Genomic DNA, 22,187 nt, shown 5'->3' with positions numbered 1-22,187 from the left:
TCTTGTAGTCTTCTTTAAGGTCTATTTTGTCTGACATGAGGACTGCTACTCCAGCTTTGCTTTCCATTTGCATGTAATATACTTTTTCATCCTTTCACTTTCAGTCTATATGTGTCTTGAGATCTGAAGTGGGTTTCTTGTAGACAGCATATATACGGGTCTTGCTTTTGTATCCATTCAGCCAGTCTGTGTGTTTTGGTTGGAGCATTTAATTCATTTACATTTAAAGTAATTATTGATATAAATGTTCCTATTGCCATTTTCTTAATTGTTTGGGGTTGATTTTGTAGGTCATTTTTCTTCTTCATTGTATTTCTTGTATTTCTTGACTATATAAGTCCCTTTAACATTTGTTGTAAAGCTGGTTTGGTGGTACTGAATTCCCTTAACTTTTTCTTGTCTGAAAAGCATTTTATTCCTCCATCAATTCTGAATGAGATCCTTGTTGGGTACAGTAATCTTGGTTGTAGATTTTTCCCTTTCAGTACGTTAAATATATCTTACCATTCCCTTCTGGCCTGCGGAGTTTCTGCTGAAAGATCAGCTGTTAAGCATATAGGGTTTCCCTTGTATGTTACCTGTTGCTTCTCCCTTGCTGCTTTCAGTATTCTTTCTTTGTGTTTAGTCTTTGTTAGTTTGATCAGTATGTGTCTTAGCATGCTTCTCCTTGGGTTTATCCTGTATGGGACTCTTTGTGCCTCTTACACTTGATTGACTATTTCCTTTTCCATGTTGGGGAAATTTCCAACTATAATCTCTTCAAAAATTTTCTCATACCCTTTCTTTTTTTATTCTTCTTCTGGGACCTCTATAATTCGAATGTTGGTGCATTTGACATCGTCCCAGAGGTCTCTGCGACTATCCTCAGTTCTTTTCATTCTTTTTACTTTATTCTGCTCTTCACAAGTTATTTCCACCATTTTATCTTCCAGCTCACTGATTCGTCCTTCTGCTTCAGATATTCTGCTATTAATTCTTTGAAGAAAAGTTATGACCAACCTAGATAGCATATTGAAAAGCAGAGGCATTACTTTGCCAACAAAGGTTCATCTAGTCAAGGCTATAGCTTTTCCAGTGGTCATGTATGGATGAGAGAGTTGGACTGTGAAGAAAGCTGAGTGCCGAAGAATTGATGCTTTTGAACTGTGGTGTTGGAGAAGACTCTTGAGAGTCCCTTGGACTGCAAGGAGATCCAACCAGTCCATTCTGAAGGAGATCAGCCCTGGGATTTCTTTGGAAGGAATGATGCTAAAGCTGAAACTCCCGTACTTTGGCCACCTCATGCGAAGAGTTGACTCATTGGAAAAGACTCTGATGCTGGGAGGGATTGGGGGCAGGAGGAGAAGGGGACGACAGAGGATGAGATGGCTGGATGGCATCACTGACTCGATGGACGTTGAGTTTGAGTGAACTCCGGGAGATGGTTATGGACAGGGAGGCCTGGCGTGCTGCGATTCTTGGGGTCACAAACAGTCGGACACGACTGAGCGACTGAACTGAACTGAACTGAATTCCTTATAGAGTATTTTTAATTTCAGTAATTTTGTTGTTTGTCTCTGCATGTTTATTCTTTAATTCTTCTAGGTCTTTGTTAATTGATTCTTGCATTTTCTCCATCTTGTTTTCAAGGTTTTTGATCATCTTTACTATCATTATTCTGAATTCTTTTTCAGGTAGTTTGCCTGTTTCCTCTTCATTTATTTGGACTTCTTTGCTTCTAGTTTGTTCCTTCATTTGTGTGGTATTTCTCTGCCTTTTCATTTTTTCTTTTTTAACTTACTGTGCTTGAGGTCTTCTTTTTCCAGGCTTCAAGGTTGAATTCTTCCTTCCTTTTGGTTTCTGCCCACCTAAGGTTGGTCCCAGTGGTTTGTGTAAGCTTCATATAGGGTGAGATTTGTGCTGCGTGTTTGTTTATTTGTTTGTTTTTCCTCGGATGGGCAAGGCTAGATGAGGCGGTACTCCTGTCTGCTGATGATTTGGTTTGTATTTTTTGTTTTGTTTGTTGTTTAGATGAGGCGTCCTGCACAGGGTGCTACTGGTGGTTGGGTGATGCAGGGTCTTGTATTCCAGAGGCTTCCTTTGTGTGAGTTCTCACTATTTGATTCCACCTAGGGTTAGTTCTCTGGTAGCCTAGGGTCTTGGAGCCAGTGCTCCCACTCCAAAGGCTCATGGCTTGAACTCTTAAAGTGCTAAGGAGCGTGGCTTGATCTTGCACATACTGTTCTGCATCCTTTTCTGAGCTTTAAGTGCATAACTCTGTATTGTTCTGGGTTCCGGGTTCATCAGAGCAGTGAATGAGCCAGTGGTTTCCTGGATGCTCACTCAATTTTGAACTGAGGTGGAAGATGTCAAGTTTCTGAAGAGATTATAGACCTATCTCACGCAGGGCTGGGTTTGTCGTTAATGAAACCCTACAAACAAAATTCCAGTCTGTCAACTAGTAGAAGTTTGTCTGTTCCTTTTCTCAACTGCCAAGCACTGGGGGCAGCCAGGCCACTGCAGGGAATCTTGAAGGAAGGAACCTCAAGACAAATGGTCCCAGCAGCTGCTAGGGTCTTGCCCCAATATTCCTTGATTAGGATCAGCTAGCCACAAGCAGCAGGATCCTGGCTGGCTAAGCCAAATTGATACTGAGTCCAAGCTTGATCTGCTCACTGCACAATAGGCCAATGAATCTGAGAGATAAGGGGCTGAGGCAAGAAAGAGACCTTTAGAGGGGGCCAGCTGATCAAGAAGATGGCAGGCTAGCGCCTTATAAGAACCATCTTCTAATTTTTAAAAATAAACAAAAAACACAAAATGACCCTTTAAAAAAAAAGTATTTAGAGCAATAAAGATATGCTTATGAAATGCTGCTTATAAAAAAGTTAGAATACAAATAGTATACATAGAGTCACGCCAGCTATGTGAAAAACAGTTATACAAACATACGCACAATTAGGGCTTCCCAGGTGGCTCAGTGATAAAGAATCTGCCTGCATGCAGGAGATTCAGGTTTAATCCCTGGGTTGGGAAGATCCCCTGAAGAAGGAAATGACAACCCACTTCAGTATTCTTGCCTGGGAAATCCCATGGACAGAGGAACCTGGTGGGCTACAGTTCATGGGGTCACAAAAAGTTGGATATGACTGAGCAACTGAGAATGCATGCACACTTATTAACAGTAATTACTTCTGCTTAGTAAATTATGGTTGCTTTTATTCTCTTCTTTAGACTTATTTCTCAAGTTTTCTCATCAAACACTTATTAATGTTATAATCAGAAAGAAAATAATCAAATGAATTGAAAACCAAAAAAAATCAGAGCTCTGAGGAGCTCTCACCAATTTTTAAAAATAGGAATGCTAACCCTGAACCCTAAGGGCCTGGCTGAAACCTTGCTACCACCTGCCATCACATCTTAAAACTCATTTCCAGCTCTATGGGGAGGCTTAAATGAGATAACCTAAATAAAGCATCTCTACCCATCTTAGTGTTTCAGGCACATTACAGTATTCTATAAATATGATTTTCTTCCTTAATTTGACACAAACCATCTGCTGCCTTGATTGCCTCTGTGGTTTTTGGAACACTCTCTGTGTGCATACCTGCGTGAACCTGTCTAGTCTCTGGCCCTGGCCCCTCTTTTCTATCTGCTGCTAATCAATCTTTTATTCTGACAACTAGCAGTGTGTCTTCTTTCTTCCCACTTCCCTCGTCCCTCGGGTTGTTTCCATTATTAATAAATGAGTCAAATGAAGAACTAAGGAATAAGCAGATACAAAGCCTTGTATGAGAAAGTTCAGATTTAACACTAAACCACATAAATAACTAGAAAACTCAACAAAGGATTTCAATCCTTGTTCTGCTGCTTACGAACTGTGTGACTCCCAAGCAAATTATTTAACCTCTCTGAGTCTTTGTTAACCCATTCATAACAATCAAGACAATTCCTATTCTATAAAATTGTTGTAAGCATTAAAATGAGAGTGAATGTAAAACATATAACACTCTAAATATTTAAAGCTCCTATTCACCTTCTATTTCCTATCTAAAAATGCCCTTGAACTACTGGTGAGTATTTTCAGATTAGTTATATAATTAAACAGATTAATTATAATAGTAATTATATATTAAACATTTAAAACATCAAACCATAACTAAACCAGAAGAAATTGAGGTAAATATTCAGCATCTCTATGAAGAAGTGAGGACTTTCAAAGCTGAAACACGATGGAAGAGAAAGAATATCAATACAATTGCCTAAGAAAAAACATTACTTAAATGTATCTTGTTGACTTTTATCTATGGCAATGTAGTGCACTAGATATTCACAAAAAACAAAACTAAATAAAACTCCCAACACGTCTAGACATTCTAGCTAGAATACCACAAAATCTTTTTAAAAATATAGCTAATCTCTCAAGAAAATAAGAGATATCCCCAAGGATCAAACATAAACAAGGAGCTAGAAACCAGCACGCTAACCTGATACTGAAACTGTGGTTTCCTTGAGGGTATTTTCTGGTTATTGAACAGAGGAGGCATGGTTTTTAGTGGCTGTTTGGTTAAAAGAGAAAGATCTTGGAGGTAACTGAGATCCTTGTACAGTTCTGAAGGGTTACTACATTTTATGAAAAGGCTGACTTAAACGATCCACCTGAGGGAAATCTGTCTCAGCACAGAGCATAAGTGGAGAAAAAAGTTTTCCTTAAACATACATCATCTCAGGTCTGATTTCTACATATCTGAGATTTAAACACAGAAAATCCCAAGCCAAAAAACTAAAGCAGTCACGTGCTGGTGATAGATGAGGATACCTGGCTAAAACAATTCAGCAGAAAAAAAAGCAGATACTATTTAAAGGGGGCTTCCCAGGTGGCACTGTGGTCAAGAACCTGCCTGCCAATGCAGAAGATGCAAGAGACAGGGTTCGATCCCTGGGTTGGGAAGATCCCCTGGAGGAGGAAATGGCAACCCACTCCAGTATTCTTGCCTGGAGAATCCTGGACAGAGCAGCCTGGAGGGCTACCGTCCACAGGGTTGCAAAGAGTCAGACGTGACTGAGCATATGCACACACACACATACACACAACCTGAAGAGCCACGTCTTCTGTCCAAGGCTCACAGAATTCCTACCAATAAAGCCTCCAGAATCATGAAATAAGCAAACAAACTGTGAGGTATGGCAGAAATAAGAAACAATAGAATTAGGCTTTGAAGAATGTCTGATAATGACTTACTGAATAAAAATATGAATTAACTATTAAGCAGTATGAAAGACAGAATGAGGACTTACATATGACTTATTAGAGTTCCAGAAGACGGAAATAAAGACAATGGAAGAGAGGCAATACCAGAAAAGTTAACAGCTGAGAAATTTTCAGAATTAATGGAGGGACTTCCCTGCCGGTCCAGTGGTTAAGACTTCGCCTTGCAATGCAGGCGGTGCAGGTTTGATCCCTGGTCAGGGAGCTAAGATCCCACATGCCTCATGGCCAAACAAAAAAAAAAACATAAAGAGAATTAATGGAAAACAAATTCTGAGATGCAAAAGTCACAACAAATCCAAGTCAAGAGAGAAAAATAATCCCATGGAGACACACAGTACAGAAACTGAAGAACAACAAAGAGAAGAGTTTTTGCAGCCAGTGAGGGAAAGGGAAAAAAAATATCTACAAATGACTGTAGGCTTCTAGCACAGACTGTGGAAAGCAAGATCCTAAAAATATTAACAGGAAATAATTGTCATCCTAGAGTGTTATAACCCCCTAAACTGTTATTCCACAATGTTTACAAATAAAGCTAGTTTTGAACAAATAAAAACTGAACTAAAAGACTTTCAGGGAAGGAGTGCCTAGGATATTCTTCAAAAGCAAAACATAAACCTGCAGGGAAGGGTTGCAACTCAAAAACAATGAACAAGGGGCTGCACTGGTGGTCCAATGGTTAAGAATCCACCTTCCAATGCAGGGGATATGGGTTCAATCCCTGGTTGGGGAATTAAGATCCCATGTGCCTCCCGGCAACTAAGCCTGCATGTGGCAACTACTGATCCTACGCTCTCTAGTGCCTGCACACCACAGAGAAAGATCCTTCATGCAGCAGTGAAGATTCCGCATGCCACAACTAAGATCTGATACAGACAAATTAATTAATTTAATAATTAAAAAACAGTGAACAAGTAACTAGTATTAATAAAATATGGATAAACTTAAACACAACTAAATCTATGAGATCAAAGTAACGTCTCATCTAAAGTATGAAAGGTAAGAAATTGTGAACTATAACTTGTAATTTGGGAGGGAGTAACTGCAGTTAGAGTTCTAAGGTCCTTTATATAGGAATTTTATCGAGGAGAACAGAGCTATTGATTGGTATTTAGATTCTACTAATGGAGGTATGTATACTGAAAATTTAAGATAATCTTTAAAATATAGAAATGGAAAATGTGGAGGTAATCAATAAAATAGAAATAGAGGATATAAATTTCTGATGTAATTTTAAAACTCAATAAATCACACATACTTACCAAAAAAAGATCAGGAGAGAATTTTAAAAAAGGATAAAGAAGAAAAAATTAAAAACACAGAATAGGTTGGACTTAAATACCAAAATAATTGGACTAAATTTATCAGTTAAAAGACAAAAATTGTTAGAATAGTTTTACTTTAAATCAAGGTATATGTTATTTATAAGTAATACACCTAAAATACAAGGCCAGAAAAAAGTGAAGAGATGAAAAAAAAAAAAAGAATGAAAAAACCTCTTATCAGGCAGATGCCACACCAAATAAAACTAGGGTACCTGCTTTAACTGTCAAGACAAAATAGACTTTAAGGCAAAAATCACTGTTACAGAGACAGAAGGGTATAAAAAAAGGATAAAATGTTACACTCATTAATAATACAAAATTTTTAATATGTGTGTGCTAATACAGACTCTCTGTCTCTCTCTCCCTCTCCCTCTCTGTCGCTCAGTCATGTCCGACTCTTTGCGACCCCATAGACTGTAGCCTACCAGGCTCCTCTGTCCATGGGATTTTTCAGGCAATAGTACTGGAGTGGATTGCCTTTTCCTGCTCCAGGGGATCTTCCCAACGCAGGGCTCGAACCCGGGTCTCCTGCATTGTAGACAGACGCTTTACTGTCTGAGCCACCAGGGAAGTCCTCTCTCTCTATATATATATACACACACATATATGAAGTAAAAACTGATAGAATTAAGGAGATATGGGAAATTAAATATCTCATTTACAAGAGTATCTAAAATAATAAAATACTCAGGAATAAAGTGAAAGACTTGTATACTGACAATATAAAACACTGATGAAAGAAATTAAGGAAAATACAAATAAGTGGAAAGAAAGCCCATGTTCATGGACTGGAAGACTTATTATTGTTAATATGTCCATACTACCCAAAGCAATTTAAAAAAATCAATGTAACCTCTATCAAAATTCCAATGACTTTTTAACAGCAATAAAAAAAACAATCCTAAAATTCATATGGAAATACAAAGGACCCCAAGTAGCCAAAACAATTTTGAGAAAGAAGAACAAATGTGAGGAGGCCTCACATATCCTAATTTTAAAACATATTATAAAACTACAGTAATTATAACAATATGGTACCAGAATAAAACTTAGACCAATGGAACAGAAATAGAGAGCCTTGAAAATAAACCCATGCATGTATGGTCAACTAAACTTCACCAAGGGTGCAAAGAATATATACATCACTTTCACTGCAGCATTATTCACAAATCACATTATTACTTATATGATGATTTATTTATATTATTCACACTCTAAATTAAGAAAGAGTAACAACAAATTTTCTATGCAGCAGCAGAAAATAAAAAGTAAAAAAGGTAATTTTTAAAAAGCTGTTACTAAACAACAAATAAAATTAGTAATAATAACAACTGTAAGAAGGAAAAGAGCAAGGTAAAATTATTAGGCTACTGAGTCATCAACTTACTAGAATGAAAGCTGCAAAAAGAGAAATTGTGATACTGATGCAAGAGGAGCTAAACACACCACTGGAATAGATGAAAAAAATGCTAAAAACAAGCAAGCACATACATGGATATTTGGTATAAAAAAGAGATGGAATTGCTGATTAGTGGGGAAACAATGAAGTATGTAATAAACAGTGAGATCACTTATCCATAAGCAAAGAAGTAAAATTAGATCCATACTTTAATCACACACAAAAATGAATTAAAGATAGTTTAGCAACAAAAAGCAAAATTTCAAATTTTAAAAGAAAACATATCCTTTTACTCAAAGTGGGGAAAACACAAGAAACATATACAGTGTTATAAAGGAAAGATAATAAATTCAACCACATTAAAATGTGAAATTTTGTTTAAAAGGTCATTAAAAAGGGTGAAAAAGATTCCCCATTGCCTGGGTAAAAATATTTGCAAAGCTTATAACCAGCAGTGCATTTGTATCCAGAATATATGAAGAATCTCTACAGTCAATGAGGAAAAGACTAAAAGTTCAACATAAAGGTAAAAGATATGTACAGGTACTTCTTAGAAAAGAAAATCCAAACAGCCAGTAAACATCGAAAGATGTTTCATCTCAGTTATAACCAAGAAAATGACACAAGCTCCATCATTTTTATATCTATCTACTCCCAGTACTTTAATGGTTTATAAAGATATGGTACATTAAGATAAGAATCATCATAGAACTTGTTCTTATTTTCACTAGTTATTTATGATCTTGTCTAGGTCTTATGAAAAGTAATCTGCAAAATCAACACTATGTTTTCCAGTGCTAGAGAATCCATTTTTCCCCCATAGAGAATCCATTTTTCCCCCATAGAGAATTTTGCCCTAAGATGTGGAGACAGATCAAAAAATTGAGAAATTAATACAACTACCGGTTATACATTTTTTGAGTCTTTAACATTCTCCTAATTATACTACTTTTGGTGATGCCAGATGACATAATCATTACAAAGTCTTTTTAAGGCAACAGCTGCAAAACTTCTAAAATTATATCACTTAGTTCTTTTGTATGATTCTTTCTTTGTGTCCTATTTCCAATATAGCTTCCAGTGAAACTGTATTAAAAAAAAAATTGCATAAGTGGGCTGAACTAAAGTACTATTCAATTTTGTTTCATTTATTTTACTTTTTTAACTGCTGCACTCAGAAGAAGACTTGAAGAACTGAAATCAGCTTAAAAGTTAAGCAAAATAACAGTACCTCACAATGCTGGCGAGAAGCTTGAATTTCACATTCATATTTGTTCTTTACAGATTCTAAGCAGAGCTCTCTATAGATTCCTGCAACCAAACACAATTACTCTGATTATGTTAGCAATAAGGAGTTTCATTATCACTTCCCTGTAAGAATTCTGTCCTATTTTATAAAATGAATCAAGAAGAAATTGGCAGGTCTAACTTTACCTTTAAAAACTAGAAATAACAAGGCTCAGTCAAAATATATGTCAAAGAAGACTACAAAACTAAGAGCTAGAGAGAAACTACACTGCAAATTTTAGTTCTTACCCATTTTTCTAAAAAATATTTCTAAATGCTTGTTAGAGAATGATTAAAACAAAAATAAAACTCTTCACCTATGAAAAACAATGTCTCAGGATTCATAAGGAAACAGAGTCAAAAAACTCTGGTTTCTCAATCATATATACTCAAACTACAACTGGATACCATAACCATGGAAACCACTATTTTTTAACTATTACTTATATTCAGAGTCCGAAGCTTCCAAGAAGACTAAATGTATAAACTAATATAACGAAATTTATAAATTAACACCATGTTTGAGTGCTCCTCACAGAGCTTTACCTAGAGAATAGATGTTCAAGAAAGTTTAACTTAGAAATACCGAGACAACCGCATAAAATAGGCACCCTAAAAAAACCACATAAAATAGGCCATGCAAATACGCCATCACAAAAATGGCAAAGAGGTCTAGATGTACATACTTAACTCTATGCCATAGCTGCCTCTAGAACTGCAATACTCTTTCTTGTACAGTAAAGGCAAGGAAGAGATATCTGGAACTATGCCATCAGCAACACAATCACACACACTACTCTGTATAATCAAAAAGTACAGGAGGCCACCTAGTAGCGAAGTGAATAACTGACTCAAGGAATATTTTCAAAACATTAGGAAGTCTCACTTAGCTCTTTTCAAATGTCAAAGAAAAGTAAGGACATGTTTACTTTTAAGGATGTGCTAAGTCAATATGCAAAGATAGCAGATTAAACATCACATTATCTATATACTTTATGTTAAGCACTCAAGACTAAAATTCAGTTTAAGGAGGATTCAGTATAAGAAGAACCTATTATCAACAATGCCGTAGGTATTATTAAGATATAACAGGTGTATGAGGATCAATTATTGTTCCCCAAAAAGAAAACAATCAGCATCTCCAGTAAATTTCAGTTTTCTGTTTGACTATGAAAAATCATTAAATGATCTTCAAATAGATATATCCTTTGTTAGGCATGGTAGGACACAATTCTGAGGCCAGATCCCAGTTACAAACAGAAGACTGAAATTTAACCATACAAATAAAATACATCTCCATTTATTCATAATCACAAATGCATCATCAAACTTTTCAAAATAAAAACTTATAACTGAACTACAGATTTGAAGGTTAATTCCCTGTTCTGTAACATCCTGATCAAATTTTTTTTAATGTTTTTATAAATAAGAACTCTTTATCACTCTTGAAGATGAAAAATACTAAGAGGACTTAAATTGAACATTAAAAGAAAAATAAACTATGGTAGTAACAGTATCTCTTAATGAAAATATCCTGGTTTCTAATTGTTTCACATGTGGAAATACCTTTTCAACAACACTGTGAGCAATTTGAGGGCTTTTTTTTTTTTAACCCTCCACAGCAGCAGAGAAAAGCAGGAGGCATTTAATAAATTAAAATAACTGTGGGCTGATTGATAGTATAATGTTCTGTTCAACGTAAATACATTTGTACTTCTATTAACAACAACCACTCATTTGACAAACACTTTTTAAATCTATTGAAGAATTCATATTCTACTATATGGAAAAGATGTTTCACTTTCCTACCTGCTACCTTTGTACGAATTTGCATATTTTCTTGTAAAGTTGCCAGTGGTTCCAAATATTCTGGTGCTTTTCCAGCTATGACTTCTTGTAGTTTTGCATCCACCTGACTTAATCGTTCTTTATAAAGTCTTAACAAAGCAAAAATTAAGATATTAATTTTAAAAGCCCAGCAAAGACTAACAATTTATCATTTCTATACATTATCTCTTAATATCATTCATATTCTGATAGCCTACCAAATGTATCTTTTCCTTGATCTCAGGTGACAAGAACACAGTTACATCATTTGACTTAAATGCAAATCATCACAAAGAAATGTTTTTCTATTTTTTAGATATATCACTTTTTAATGGTTAATTTACAAATCAAAAAAATACAACCAAAATAACTACCTCTGGACACTGTAGATGTTTTTAACTGCAGAATAAATCAATTCTAAGAGAAAAGGTCAAATAAACACTGAGTTTAAAAGAAACAAATCATTTTGATTAATTTAGATACAGGCATTACTGTCAAAAATAAATAATTCCCTGTCTCCTCTCCAAATCTCCTGAAAAGGAGTCAGTATAACAATATTCAGCCTACTAATTTTTAAGAGAACAAAGAAGCAGCAGAGTGATGAAGGTAAAACCAAAGGCTAGGGAACTTAAGACCCAGCATATTCAGCTCATCTAGACTGCGAATGAAGAAGCTATAACAACATGAGTTGCTTGGCAGATGGGGAAGTGAAAAGTGGGGCAAAGAATCCCCGCCGCTCATTTTATGAGTCTACATGCAAACAGGCCTAATGTAACAGCTGTCACATCAATACCTTCAGCTCGATTATCAAAGATCGTATATGAGGCAACTCAATGTTTATTTTTACCAATAGTCCTTCAGGATAGAACTTTTTTAACAAGAAAATGTTGAAACTGTCATTCTTTGTGAGAAGCACTTCTAACCCTGGTTTTGTAGCATTTCAAAGGTATCCTAAAATTTCAAAGCAGATTAACAATTTAAGATCATTATGTAAAAAAAATTTTTGCCATTTATTACTGCATCATAAGTGACTATGTCACAATACATCACAAGGATGGCATATAGTAACTCCTAGAAGAAACCACTGATTATGCTTATAGTTGTTTGTATAAATAGCAGTTGACTATTGAAAACATGATGATACTTGGCGTTCATGTAATATTCTACTCTTTCCCCTTGAAAATACCAACTAATATAACTAAGACAACTAATATTGTCTATTATTGATCATTATATTTAGCATAGCAATTTATATAATGATTTTAAAGGAATAAAGCAAGTTGAGTGTTCATACTAGTTAATATTCTTTTTTTAAAACCAGAAAGGAAAAATTATCTGAATCAACTTCCAAAATAATACATTATCACGTCTGAGTTAAATTTTTCTAAAACTCAACATACAATGTATGAAATCCAAAAAGTATAACACGATACTAATAGTTTTTGAAATTATAAATACACTTCAGACAAAATGCTAAAAAACTAATACAAAACATGACTGCACCTGAAAAACATCAAACTCATACAAAATATGGATAATAAGGTATCCTGTATAGGTGAACATCCTGAATGAAGAGGATATGTGAATTAACAGTATTCAATTAACTCACTTTTAAAAGAATAGATTCCTCAAAAATCAGTATAATTTCTACAACCTTGGAATCAAGTATAAACTCATCAAAGGCAAGGATCATGAGTCCGTCAGCAGCAACCACAATACTATTCACAGAAGAGAAGCTAATTAATGTTTGTTGGATGCTGAACACTGAAATGAATGGACACTTGGGTGGGACAAGTCCCTCTTTCTTTTTAAGAAGGTGGAAGAACTCACCTTCCACCACTTTACAAACTGCAAATTGTGGATTTTCTGCCTTAGGAAAGGAGTGCTATATGTGCCCTATAGTGCTAGAACAGGCAAAAGCAGGATATTTATTATTATTATTAATATATCTCCCACCTCTTCCAAAGAGGATTTGAGACAGCTTAAAGAGATACACAGTATGAGAAGACAAAAATAAAAAACAAAGCAACAGGGCAAGACAAAAAAATAATTATAAACCTTGTGCCAAGATCTTTTTTTCAAAAACATTTATAGATACCAATTCCTTGAGAAAGAATCCTATTAAATAGTGTTAATGAGTCTACTTTTAATACTTTCAGAAATGAATAATGCTGATAGGGGGAACTGGCTAGTGATCATGGTGAGCCATGAGAAAGCAAAAACCAAGGCAACTGCCTGCCCCAAGGGGAACAAGATTAGACCAAATGACTCACTAGATGCAACCTTCTCCTATGTAATATATTATACTAGAGCTTTACAACAATTTTCATTTCTTGGATAACCAAAAAAGGCTCTATAAAAGCTCAATATGTATATCTTAAATAACTGTTTAAGAATCACTCGTTCATGGATTTCTTATGCTAAAATACAAATTTGCTTCCTCTTTTCCAGAATGACCCCAAATGAACTGAATGAACTCTCTGTGTTGCCCAAATAATGGATTCCTGGGAATCCAAACTAATTTTAACTTCAAATTAATAATGTAAATCTTTAGCATTAGAAATTATCATGCTTTTAAAGCCAAAATTTTACACTATGGATTATTTTGCATTGCTTGTATCAATTTGTCACACTAGCATAGAACATTATCTATATATTCATCACTAATACCAATGAAAGTTAACACCAGAAATGGCATAAACAGCAGGATTCGTCTGGTAATGAAATCTGTCTTATTTCAGGCTGGCAATTCCCGATATTAAATGGGCTTTCATCTCTTCTTTGGGCCTCTCTAGGGAAGAAGTAGGAGAAAGAGAATAAGCAGCAAAATCACAAAGAATCCATAAACTGAAGAGGCAGCTTCTGAATAAGTTAAGCTATCTATGGTCTCAAAGGTTTCTCCCTTTCATCTACGTTTCCTAAAGTATGCCCCATAACCTTGCCAGCAAGTTCAAACTGAATGTTCACCTTTAAGATGTCTAAAATCTGCATCTATTCTATTCTCTCCAGTCACTGGAGCCCCTTCGTGTATTACCAACTTTACATAAGAGTTCTGGCATTACAAAGAGGGGGAAAAAACAGTATCTATAAACACACTCTACATGCCAGACAAATGGCTGAGAACTTTATATACTGCTCATTCAATCTTTACAGTAGATAATAAAGCATCTATTATTGTATTTTTAAAATCTGTCAAGAAAGCCTGGATTCAGGGCCTGTGATTCCACTACGATTCCTCCAAAGTAATGTGCCTTAGTGGAAGGAACACGATAGCACCTAAGAGGCAAAGCCTAGCTTAATTTATCACCTTCTGATAAACTATGAACAAATCACTAAACCTCTGTGAGCATCAATCTTCTCAAGAGTAAATGAGAGATAAAACTATCTTCCAACCTTACAGAGAAGCAAACTAAACAATGCATGTGAAAACATGCAATGTATACATTATCCAATGTTAAGATATAAATAAAAATCACCATGCCATCTCTGGGAAATAACTCTTATTCTCAATTTTTTTTTTAAATGTTATCTTTATCAAGTTATTTAACAAAGGAATGAATGAAGCATATTAGAACCAAGGGTGCAGCAATCCAAGGAAAACACTTTCATAACCAATACCCACATAAAAATCTTATTAAATCCCCCCCAAAACCAGCCTCAAAACCCTTGATTAGTTAATGAGACCTTCAACAGGAAAACAATAGTTGAAGCCTTTTTCAGGTCAGTCAGTCCCATAAAAAACAAAAAGGAAAATAGTTTAGAATGAATATAATTTCTCTCATGCTAGTATGCATGTGACAAGGTTGAGATCCACTGACAGTGACCTTCAGAAGTTACTACTTACTGATCCTTGAGATCGGTAAACTGTTTTTCAAGATTGGACATTTCATCTAAACATTCCATTCTTCTTCTTTCACAGTCTTCATCATCCATTTCTGTTAATAAAATGCAAATATCAAAGATAAAACGAATGTTATGTTCCAAATACATCTGAATGTTAATTCAAATGGTTAAAGAAAAAAAAAAAGAAAAAACAGAAAAACTACATTAGGACTTAAATATTTATCAAAAATAATTTCCACTGTAGATTTAATGTAAAATATAGATAAAAGTTAAAACAGTCGCTAGTGTAATAGTGTAGTGTTAGTCGCTCAGTCGTGCCTGACTCTTTGCGACCCCATGGACTGCAGCCCACCAGGCCCCTATGTCCATGGGATTCTCCAGGCAAGGATGCTGGAGTGGGTTACCATTTCCTTCTCCAGGGGATCTATCGAACACAGGGATTGAACCCAGGTCTACCTGCATTGCAGGCAGATTCTTTACCAACTGAGTCATCAGTAAACAGTAAACAGCCATTTACTGATGAAAACATCAGTAAAACAGTTGCTAGACCTTCTTAATTTTACCCGTTTTTTTTAATAATTTTATTTATTTATTTTTGGCTGTGCTGGGTCTTTGTTGCTGTGTGGGCCTTTCTCTAGTTGCAATGACTGGAGACTACTCTCTAGTTGAGGCACATGGGCTTTTCATTGTGGCAGCTTCTCTTGTTTCAGAGAAGCTTGTTTCAGGCTCCATGGCGCCCAGCCTTCAATAGTTGCAGCACTCAGGCTACGGCTACGTAGTTATGGTTCCTGGGCTCTAGAGCATAGTCTCAATACTGGTGGTGCGTAGGTAGGCTCAGTTGCTTCATAGCATGTGGGATCTTCCCAGATCAGGGATCAAACCTGTCTCCTGCATTGGCAGGCAGATTCTTTATCACTGAGTCACCAGGGAAACCTCTTTATTCACTCTTAAATCATTTTATTAAAGGGCTGATGGGCAGGGGTCCAGTGGTTAAGACTGTGCTCCCACTTGTAAGGGGCAACAGCTTCGATCACTGGTCAAGGAACTAAGTTCCCACATGCTATAGCACAGCCAAAAAGAGAAAGGTTGACCTTAAACTATGACTATAAAGTAATTAATCCACTTTCAACTTGTTTTCCACCAACTCACCAGAACTTAAGCAGCAAAATGATTATGTCCTTTAAAGGTTAATATTGCTCAAGAATACTTATGGAATTCCACTTATGGAATTCCACTTATGGAATGCTCACATAGATAATTTGCAAGTCAAATAAAAAAAGAAAATTAATCTCATTATGTTTACCACAGAGTATCTTGGTTTCCTACTCCTAGGCTACCACTGTTCCCTCTCCCCAAATTTCTGTCAGTCAGTGAGAAAGAGGAAAGAGGAAAACAAGCAAACTTTTCAAGGAAAACAACTGATAGCTACCAGCTCTCTCCTATATTTCACATTGTCTGTTTTTATCAATACATCACATATAGTTGACAACATCAGAATAACTTAAGCACAAAATGATATTCATATTGATCATCATCAAATAAAGGTCAAACTATGAGAAAAAATTAAATTATATTCAGTTACTTTCTACAGCAAGAGAGTATGATTTTTTTTTAATTTTTCTGAAACAGATTAAAATTATTTCTGGCTCTTAAGAGCTTATTCCTTGACTCTTTAAAATGTGGTCCCTCAAGATGACTCACTCCCCAATATCTCTGGATGGAGTTTTTCTGTAGCCTTAAGACTGGCCCAGTACCAAGGTTGGAGAGGAATAAACCTGTGGGAGTTTAACATGCAAGATAAATGGTAGAAAAGAGATGCAAAAGCAACATGCAACTGGAAAATTTATTAATTTCTTTGTACTTAAAAAATCTGACTTGTGCTTCAAATTATTATCATAGTCTCCATAAATTAATGTGTCCATTATTTGGGGGGATAGAACAAAAAACAGTTAAAAAACAAAAGCCCACAAGAATCAACATAAAAATTAGAGAGGCAGAATTTTAGTAAATAGATGTCATTTTGAGAGATCCTGACTCCCATAAAAACAAAAACAAAGAACATGTGAAGATAAAATGTTTTACAGATCCAGAAAACGTACTCATATATAGTAGAGATGTTCTCTGTATTCTTCACTTTTGAAATCTCACCTATTTTCATGACTAAGCAGATGAGTTCCAAATTATGCTTCCCATCCCAGGCAGGTTCCAATGCCACTTTACCACCTGTCAGTTGGGCACTCTGACTCAAATATACCATCAGGACCTCAAAAAGAACATGTCTGTAATGCTTTATCTTCTATCTTCATCTCAAATCTTTTTTTTTTTTTTTCTATTTCTGTTCAAACTACCACCATTCTCCTTGTATTTGGGTTTTTCTTCTTACATTGACTCCTAAACTTGTAGTCATCAATCCCACTTTCTGCTTTTTCTGAAGTCTTTCACACCTGTATCTTTTCCTTTTCTAGCTCAAATCCTTCTCCCAACCAAACTGGTTTTCTCACTCTTAAATAAGGCTTAAGCGCTGGCCTTGCACTTTTTCTTATATTCCTTCTTCTACAGAAACACCTGAACTTTAACCACTCCAATCCAAATTCCGCCCATTCTTCAAGATAATTTAGGTAATCCCCCTAGCTTTTGCTGACCACCCTGTACTGAAAAGATTTCCTCTACCTCTGAATTTCTACAGTATTGTTTATAAAGAAGCGTTCATTTGGCAATTAATTCAAGTGGTGACCTATGACAGCTCTTTAATTGTGGTCAGATCATAACTATTTATACCGTCCACTAGTAGAACCCAATACTGCAAAAGGAAGTCACTCAGAAACACTTATTCGGGGTGGCTGATTTATTGACTGAAATTACATACTTCCATGGACTTTTCTTTGAAAGGGAAGCCTAAAAAAGGAGAGTGTCATGGTGATGATAGGCTGTCGTTAACCTGTCATCAATCCTTGCTTCACATGGCCAAAATCAGGCCAAAGCAAAGAAATAAGTCTCGTCTTCGTCGTATGGATAGAAGGAAAAGAACCCAGGTAATCATAAATTTCATTTCTTTTTAAAATAACCGTTCCTAAAAGATTGCAAAAATTGATTTATGGTGTTAACCTGCCCCCCTCCACTCTACCCCATGCCACTCCCTTCAAAACAGAAAACAAAAACAAATAAACAAAAAAATCTGAAACAGCACAAAGTTAGAAAAGACTGCAGGGAAGAAAAGATTTGGAGAACTTCAAAGCTGCCAAAAATCAGCTAGTTATTTATAAGCATATGAAGATCTCCAATCAATCCTGATGTTGGGCTCTTCTTCTCAGTCTTGAAAAGTTCACAGAAATGATGCAGATGACCCAGCTCCCACGTCAGTCCCCCGAAAGAGGACGAATGTCAACTACTGACTGACACGCTGACTTGGAAGCTGACATTAATAAATTCTAAACCAGCCAAGAGCGAGTACCCTCAGCTCCTGACAACCCACACACGCTGAGAAGGGCTGCAAAGGTGCAATATAAGAAGTCGGCGGTGTGGGGAGAGGAGGCATTTCCAGCGTCTCCCAGATAAGATGCGGGACATTTTCCGCTCCGGATAGCCCGAGGCACTACCCAGAGGTCCCAAGGGCGGGGCGGATCGAGAACAGAACCGAGCAGCGTCCGTGAGCTGGACGAGTCCAGGCCCGCACCCTGCTCCGCTCCGCCCCGCCAACTGGGACCGGCCAGGAGCTGGGCAGCGCCCCGCGAACAGTTTGGGTGCCACGGAGGGCCGGGAGCCAGTCTCCGCCCCTTCCCTCTCTCCCCGCCCCGCTCTCCCAGCAGGACGCAGCTGCCGGCGTGTGGAGAGCGGCCTTTCGCTAGCCTGGCGCGAGGACTCGGGGTCCCAGCCCGCTGGGTCTCGTACCTGAGCTATCTCCATCCTCAGAGACCGACGAGCTCTCGGTGTCTTCGTCCTCGGAGCTGCTCCCCTCGTTTTCGGCGTAGTCCACCTCCATCTCATCGTGATGGTTCGTCTCTTTCTTATCCCCTCGGGAATGGACTGGCATTTTCCAGCCGCGCCGTCGCTTCCCACTCCCGGCGCCCAGCCCGGCCACCGCCGCTTCAATGAAGGGCGCGCCGAACGCCCCGACCCACCCAGCCGCCGAGCTCGTTCAGAACCCCCTCGGCTCCTCCCCGCCCCCGCCGGAGCCTCACAACCTAACCCGCAGGCTCAGCACTGAGAGCTCTGCCATTGGTGGAGGCAGTCCTCCCGAGCCGGGGGATGGAGCTAATCCTGCTCCGGTCCGGTTGGTTGCCTGTAATTACGGCGCGGCCTCGCGGTGTGTGTGTCGGGAATTGTAGTCCTTACTGTTCAGACTTGCAGGGGCCGCCGGCTTCGAAGCTTCAACTACCCTGATTGCTTCTCCCCTCTGGACTTCAAGTCCCACAAGGCACGAAAGCTGCCAGACTCGGTCGCAGTTTATAAACTAAACAGAAACAGATTGTGAGATTTTGGTCTGTATTTATTCTTTTCCCGCCAAGTGCTTGTCTGAGCTTCCAAGCCATCCAGGATGTTACTGTCAGATGTGAGAAGGTCTTTTGCCTGAGGGTTTTTCCTCCTCTTTAAGCCTACAGGAACTGGAGAAATGTCTCTTTACCTAAGCACTTTTATTACCACTATTAAACTATTGTTGAATTAGTTTCTGCAGACAACTTGCACTCTCTATGTTGAACAAAAATCTTTAAATTATTCTTGAAACTTTTGCAATATAAAAGGAAAGGAAGCTTTATCTTGGCACTTTTCTCTAGTACGTTTTACATTTGTTTTTTTTACCATATGCGGGTTTCCCTGGTGGCTCAGACGGTAAAGAATCTGCCTGCAATGCAGGAGACCAGGTTCGATCTCTGGGTCGGGAAGATCCCCTGGAGAAGGGAATGGCTATCAACTCCAGTATTCTTGCCTGGAGCATTCCGTGGACAGGGCAGCCTGGTGGGCTACAGTCCATGGAGTGAAAAAGAGTCGGACACAGCTAAGCGACTAACACATTTCCAGTTTGCCATACGCAGCCTGAATATGCCTCCAGTCTTAACTGAAGTTTTCAATGAAAAATACATATTTGACTTAATGAAATGTTTTATTATTTCAATGGAGGGATGATAGACAAGGAAAACTCATTATGTATCTTAATCATAATAACATACTAATTGACCACTTTTCAGTTCAGATCAGTCGCTCAGTCGTGTCCGACTCTTTGCGACCCCATGAATCGCAGCACGCCAGGCCTCCCTGTCCGTCACCAACTCCCGGAGTTCACTCAGACTCATGTCCATCGAGTCAGTGATGCCATCCAGCCATCTCATCCTCTGTCATCCCCTTCTCCTCCTGCCCCCAATCCCTCCCAGCATCAGAGTCTTTTCCAATGAGTCAACTCTTCGCATGAGGTGGCCAAAGTACTGGAGTTTCAGCTTTAGCATCATTCCTTCCAAAGAAATCCCAGGGTTGATCTCCTTCAGAATGGACTGGGTGGATCTCTTTGCAGTCCAAGGGACTCTCAAGAGTCTTCTCCAACACCACAGTTCAAAAGCATCAATTCTCCGGTGCTCAGCTTTCTTCACAGTCCAACTCTCACATCCATACATGACCACTGGAAAAACCATAGCCTTGATTAGACAGACCTTTGTTGGCAAAGTAATGCCTCTGCTTTTCAATATGCTATCTAGGTTGGTCATAACTTTCCTTCCAAGAAGTAAGCATCTTTTACTCTGTATCAAATACCCTAGTAAGTTCTTTACATCACTTACATTGAGTTGAATTCCCAATTTATTAGCCCTGAGTTAGGTGCTATTATACCCATTTTACAGATAAGGAAACTACTTGCAGACAAACCTAAAAACTGTATTTTATCAATTATAAAGACAAAGCTTCTTCCTGAAGTGGCAATTTGCTATTGAAAGAGATTTCATAGAATATTGTGGGTTTTAAATTATTTCTTTCTCAAATACAAGGTCCAAAGACATTTGACAGAGAATGGTAAGAGTATCCAAGAATAAATGCATTAAAGTTAGATTTAGAATTTAATGACAGAAAACATCTCAAGGGCTATCCATCTCTTGGCCGAAATCCAGATTAAGGGGCTTTTATTATCCAGTGTCAGCCTATTTGTCCTTTTCTCACTGTAGTCTCCAAAACTGGACTCATCAGCTGAGAAACAGACAAACTGCTGGCCATTTCAATGTTCTTTGAGTATCCTATTTCTCTGCAACCCTCTTGCACTCCTTTTTTTCAAAGCCACTTTCTTGACAACATTCGTCACCAGCAACCCCTCCACCATTCAGTACATGCCCCTGTTCCTTCAGATTAGTGCTTGGCAACGTTGTACTTGTTTCTGTCGCACTGTATTGTGGATTGTTTAGCAGATGCATCTCGCCTATTGGATTGTGAATTCCTTGAGAACAGGGATTGTCTTAGCCTGGGATGCAGTTTCAGAGGCAAGCATGTGAATACATAATGTGAATGGTGTGGACTAAAGCTGGGTAGCTGCTTTTAGCTCCAGCCAGCTGTTGCTACATCTGAATTTGGGACTAGATTCAGACCTTCTGATTTTCAAGAGAAACTGGAAATTTAGAACTTTACGTGAAATAACCAGATTTGTAAACATTATTTCAAGTGCATTTTTTGCTGTTACTTTGGTTTGGTTTGGTTTGGTTTATTAAACTCCAGACCAAACAAAAGCAGCTGTGAATAATATCCCTGGCCTCTGTTAATCTCTGTTATATCAGCAGCTAGCAGAGTGTGTGCTAAATAGTAACACTAACTTGAATTTCTGGTCGCTCTTCATGTTCCAAGCACTGTATGTGCTTTAAGGACATTAATTTATTTAATCATTATAACAACTCTATGAAGTAGATATAATTATGCCTTCCATTTTGTAGATGGAGGAACTGAAGCACAAAGCAGTTAGGTTGCTTGGCCAAGGTCACACAGCCAATAAGTAGCAGATTTAAGATCTGAACTTCAGTAGTCTGACCTCAGAGCCTGCAGTCAACTATCGGTACACAGTGTCCCTGTAGCAGATGATTTCTGTATTTCTGCTGTTTAGAGAAAAACAGAAGGAAGTTGGAGAGGAGGCGTGGATTCTAGCCCTGGTTCTGCTAGTAACCAGGCAAGACAATTTGGCAAATCATATACTCTCTGGTCAGTTGTAAAATGAGAAGGTTGCATTATGTTATCTTTAAGTTCTCGTCAAGCTCTAAAATTCCGGTCATCGATGTATTTATGTTTAAGGCAGACAAAA

The 22,187-nt window shown here is 37.6% G+C and overlaps 1 protein-coding gene across 2 annotated transcripts in view; it reads right to left on the bottom strand.

Annotated features, from left to right (window-relative positions):
* BRMS1L (BRMS1 like transcriptional repressor) overlaps window positions 1–19,145 on the bottom strand; it is a 44,305-nt gene extending 25,160 nt beyond the window's left edge. Inside the window, exons 1-4 of one of the 2 annotated variants that reach the window (XM_055555539.1) lie at window positions 18,818–19,145; window positions 14,931–15,021; window positions 11,069–11,196; window positions 9,204–9,283 (exon numbers count right to left, since the gene is read on the bottom strand). In XM_055555539.1, coding sequence (XP_055411514.1) covers window positions 9,204–9,283; window positions 11,069–11,196; window positions 14,931–15,021; window positions 18,818–18,959 — 441 coding nt within the window. In that variant the 5' untranslated portion in view covers window positions 18,960–19,145. The remainder of the gene's footprint in view (window positions 1–9,203; window positions 9,284–11,068; window positions 11,197–14,930; window positions 15,022–18,817) is intronic. The other variant, XM_055555540.1, reaches the window with a different exon arrangement.
* Window positions 19,146–22,187: the final 3,042 nt, after the last annotated feature.

Source organism: Bubalus kerabau, chromosome 19 (genome assembly GCF_029407905.1).
Source record: "Bubalus kerabau isolate K-KA32 ecotype Philippines breed swamp buffalo chromosome 19, PCC_UOA_SB_1v2, whole genome shotgun sequence".
NCBI classification, from domain to species: Eukaryota; Metazoa; Chordata; class Mammalia; order Artiodactyla; family Bovidae; genus Bubalus; species Bubalus kerabau.
Note: the sequence above shows the minus strand (reverse complement) of the source record. Positions and strands in the feature narration are given on the sequence as shown.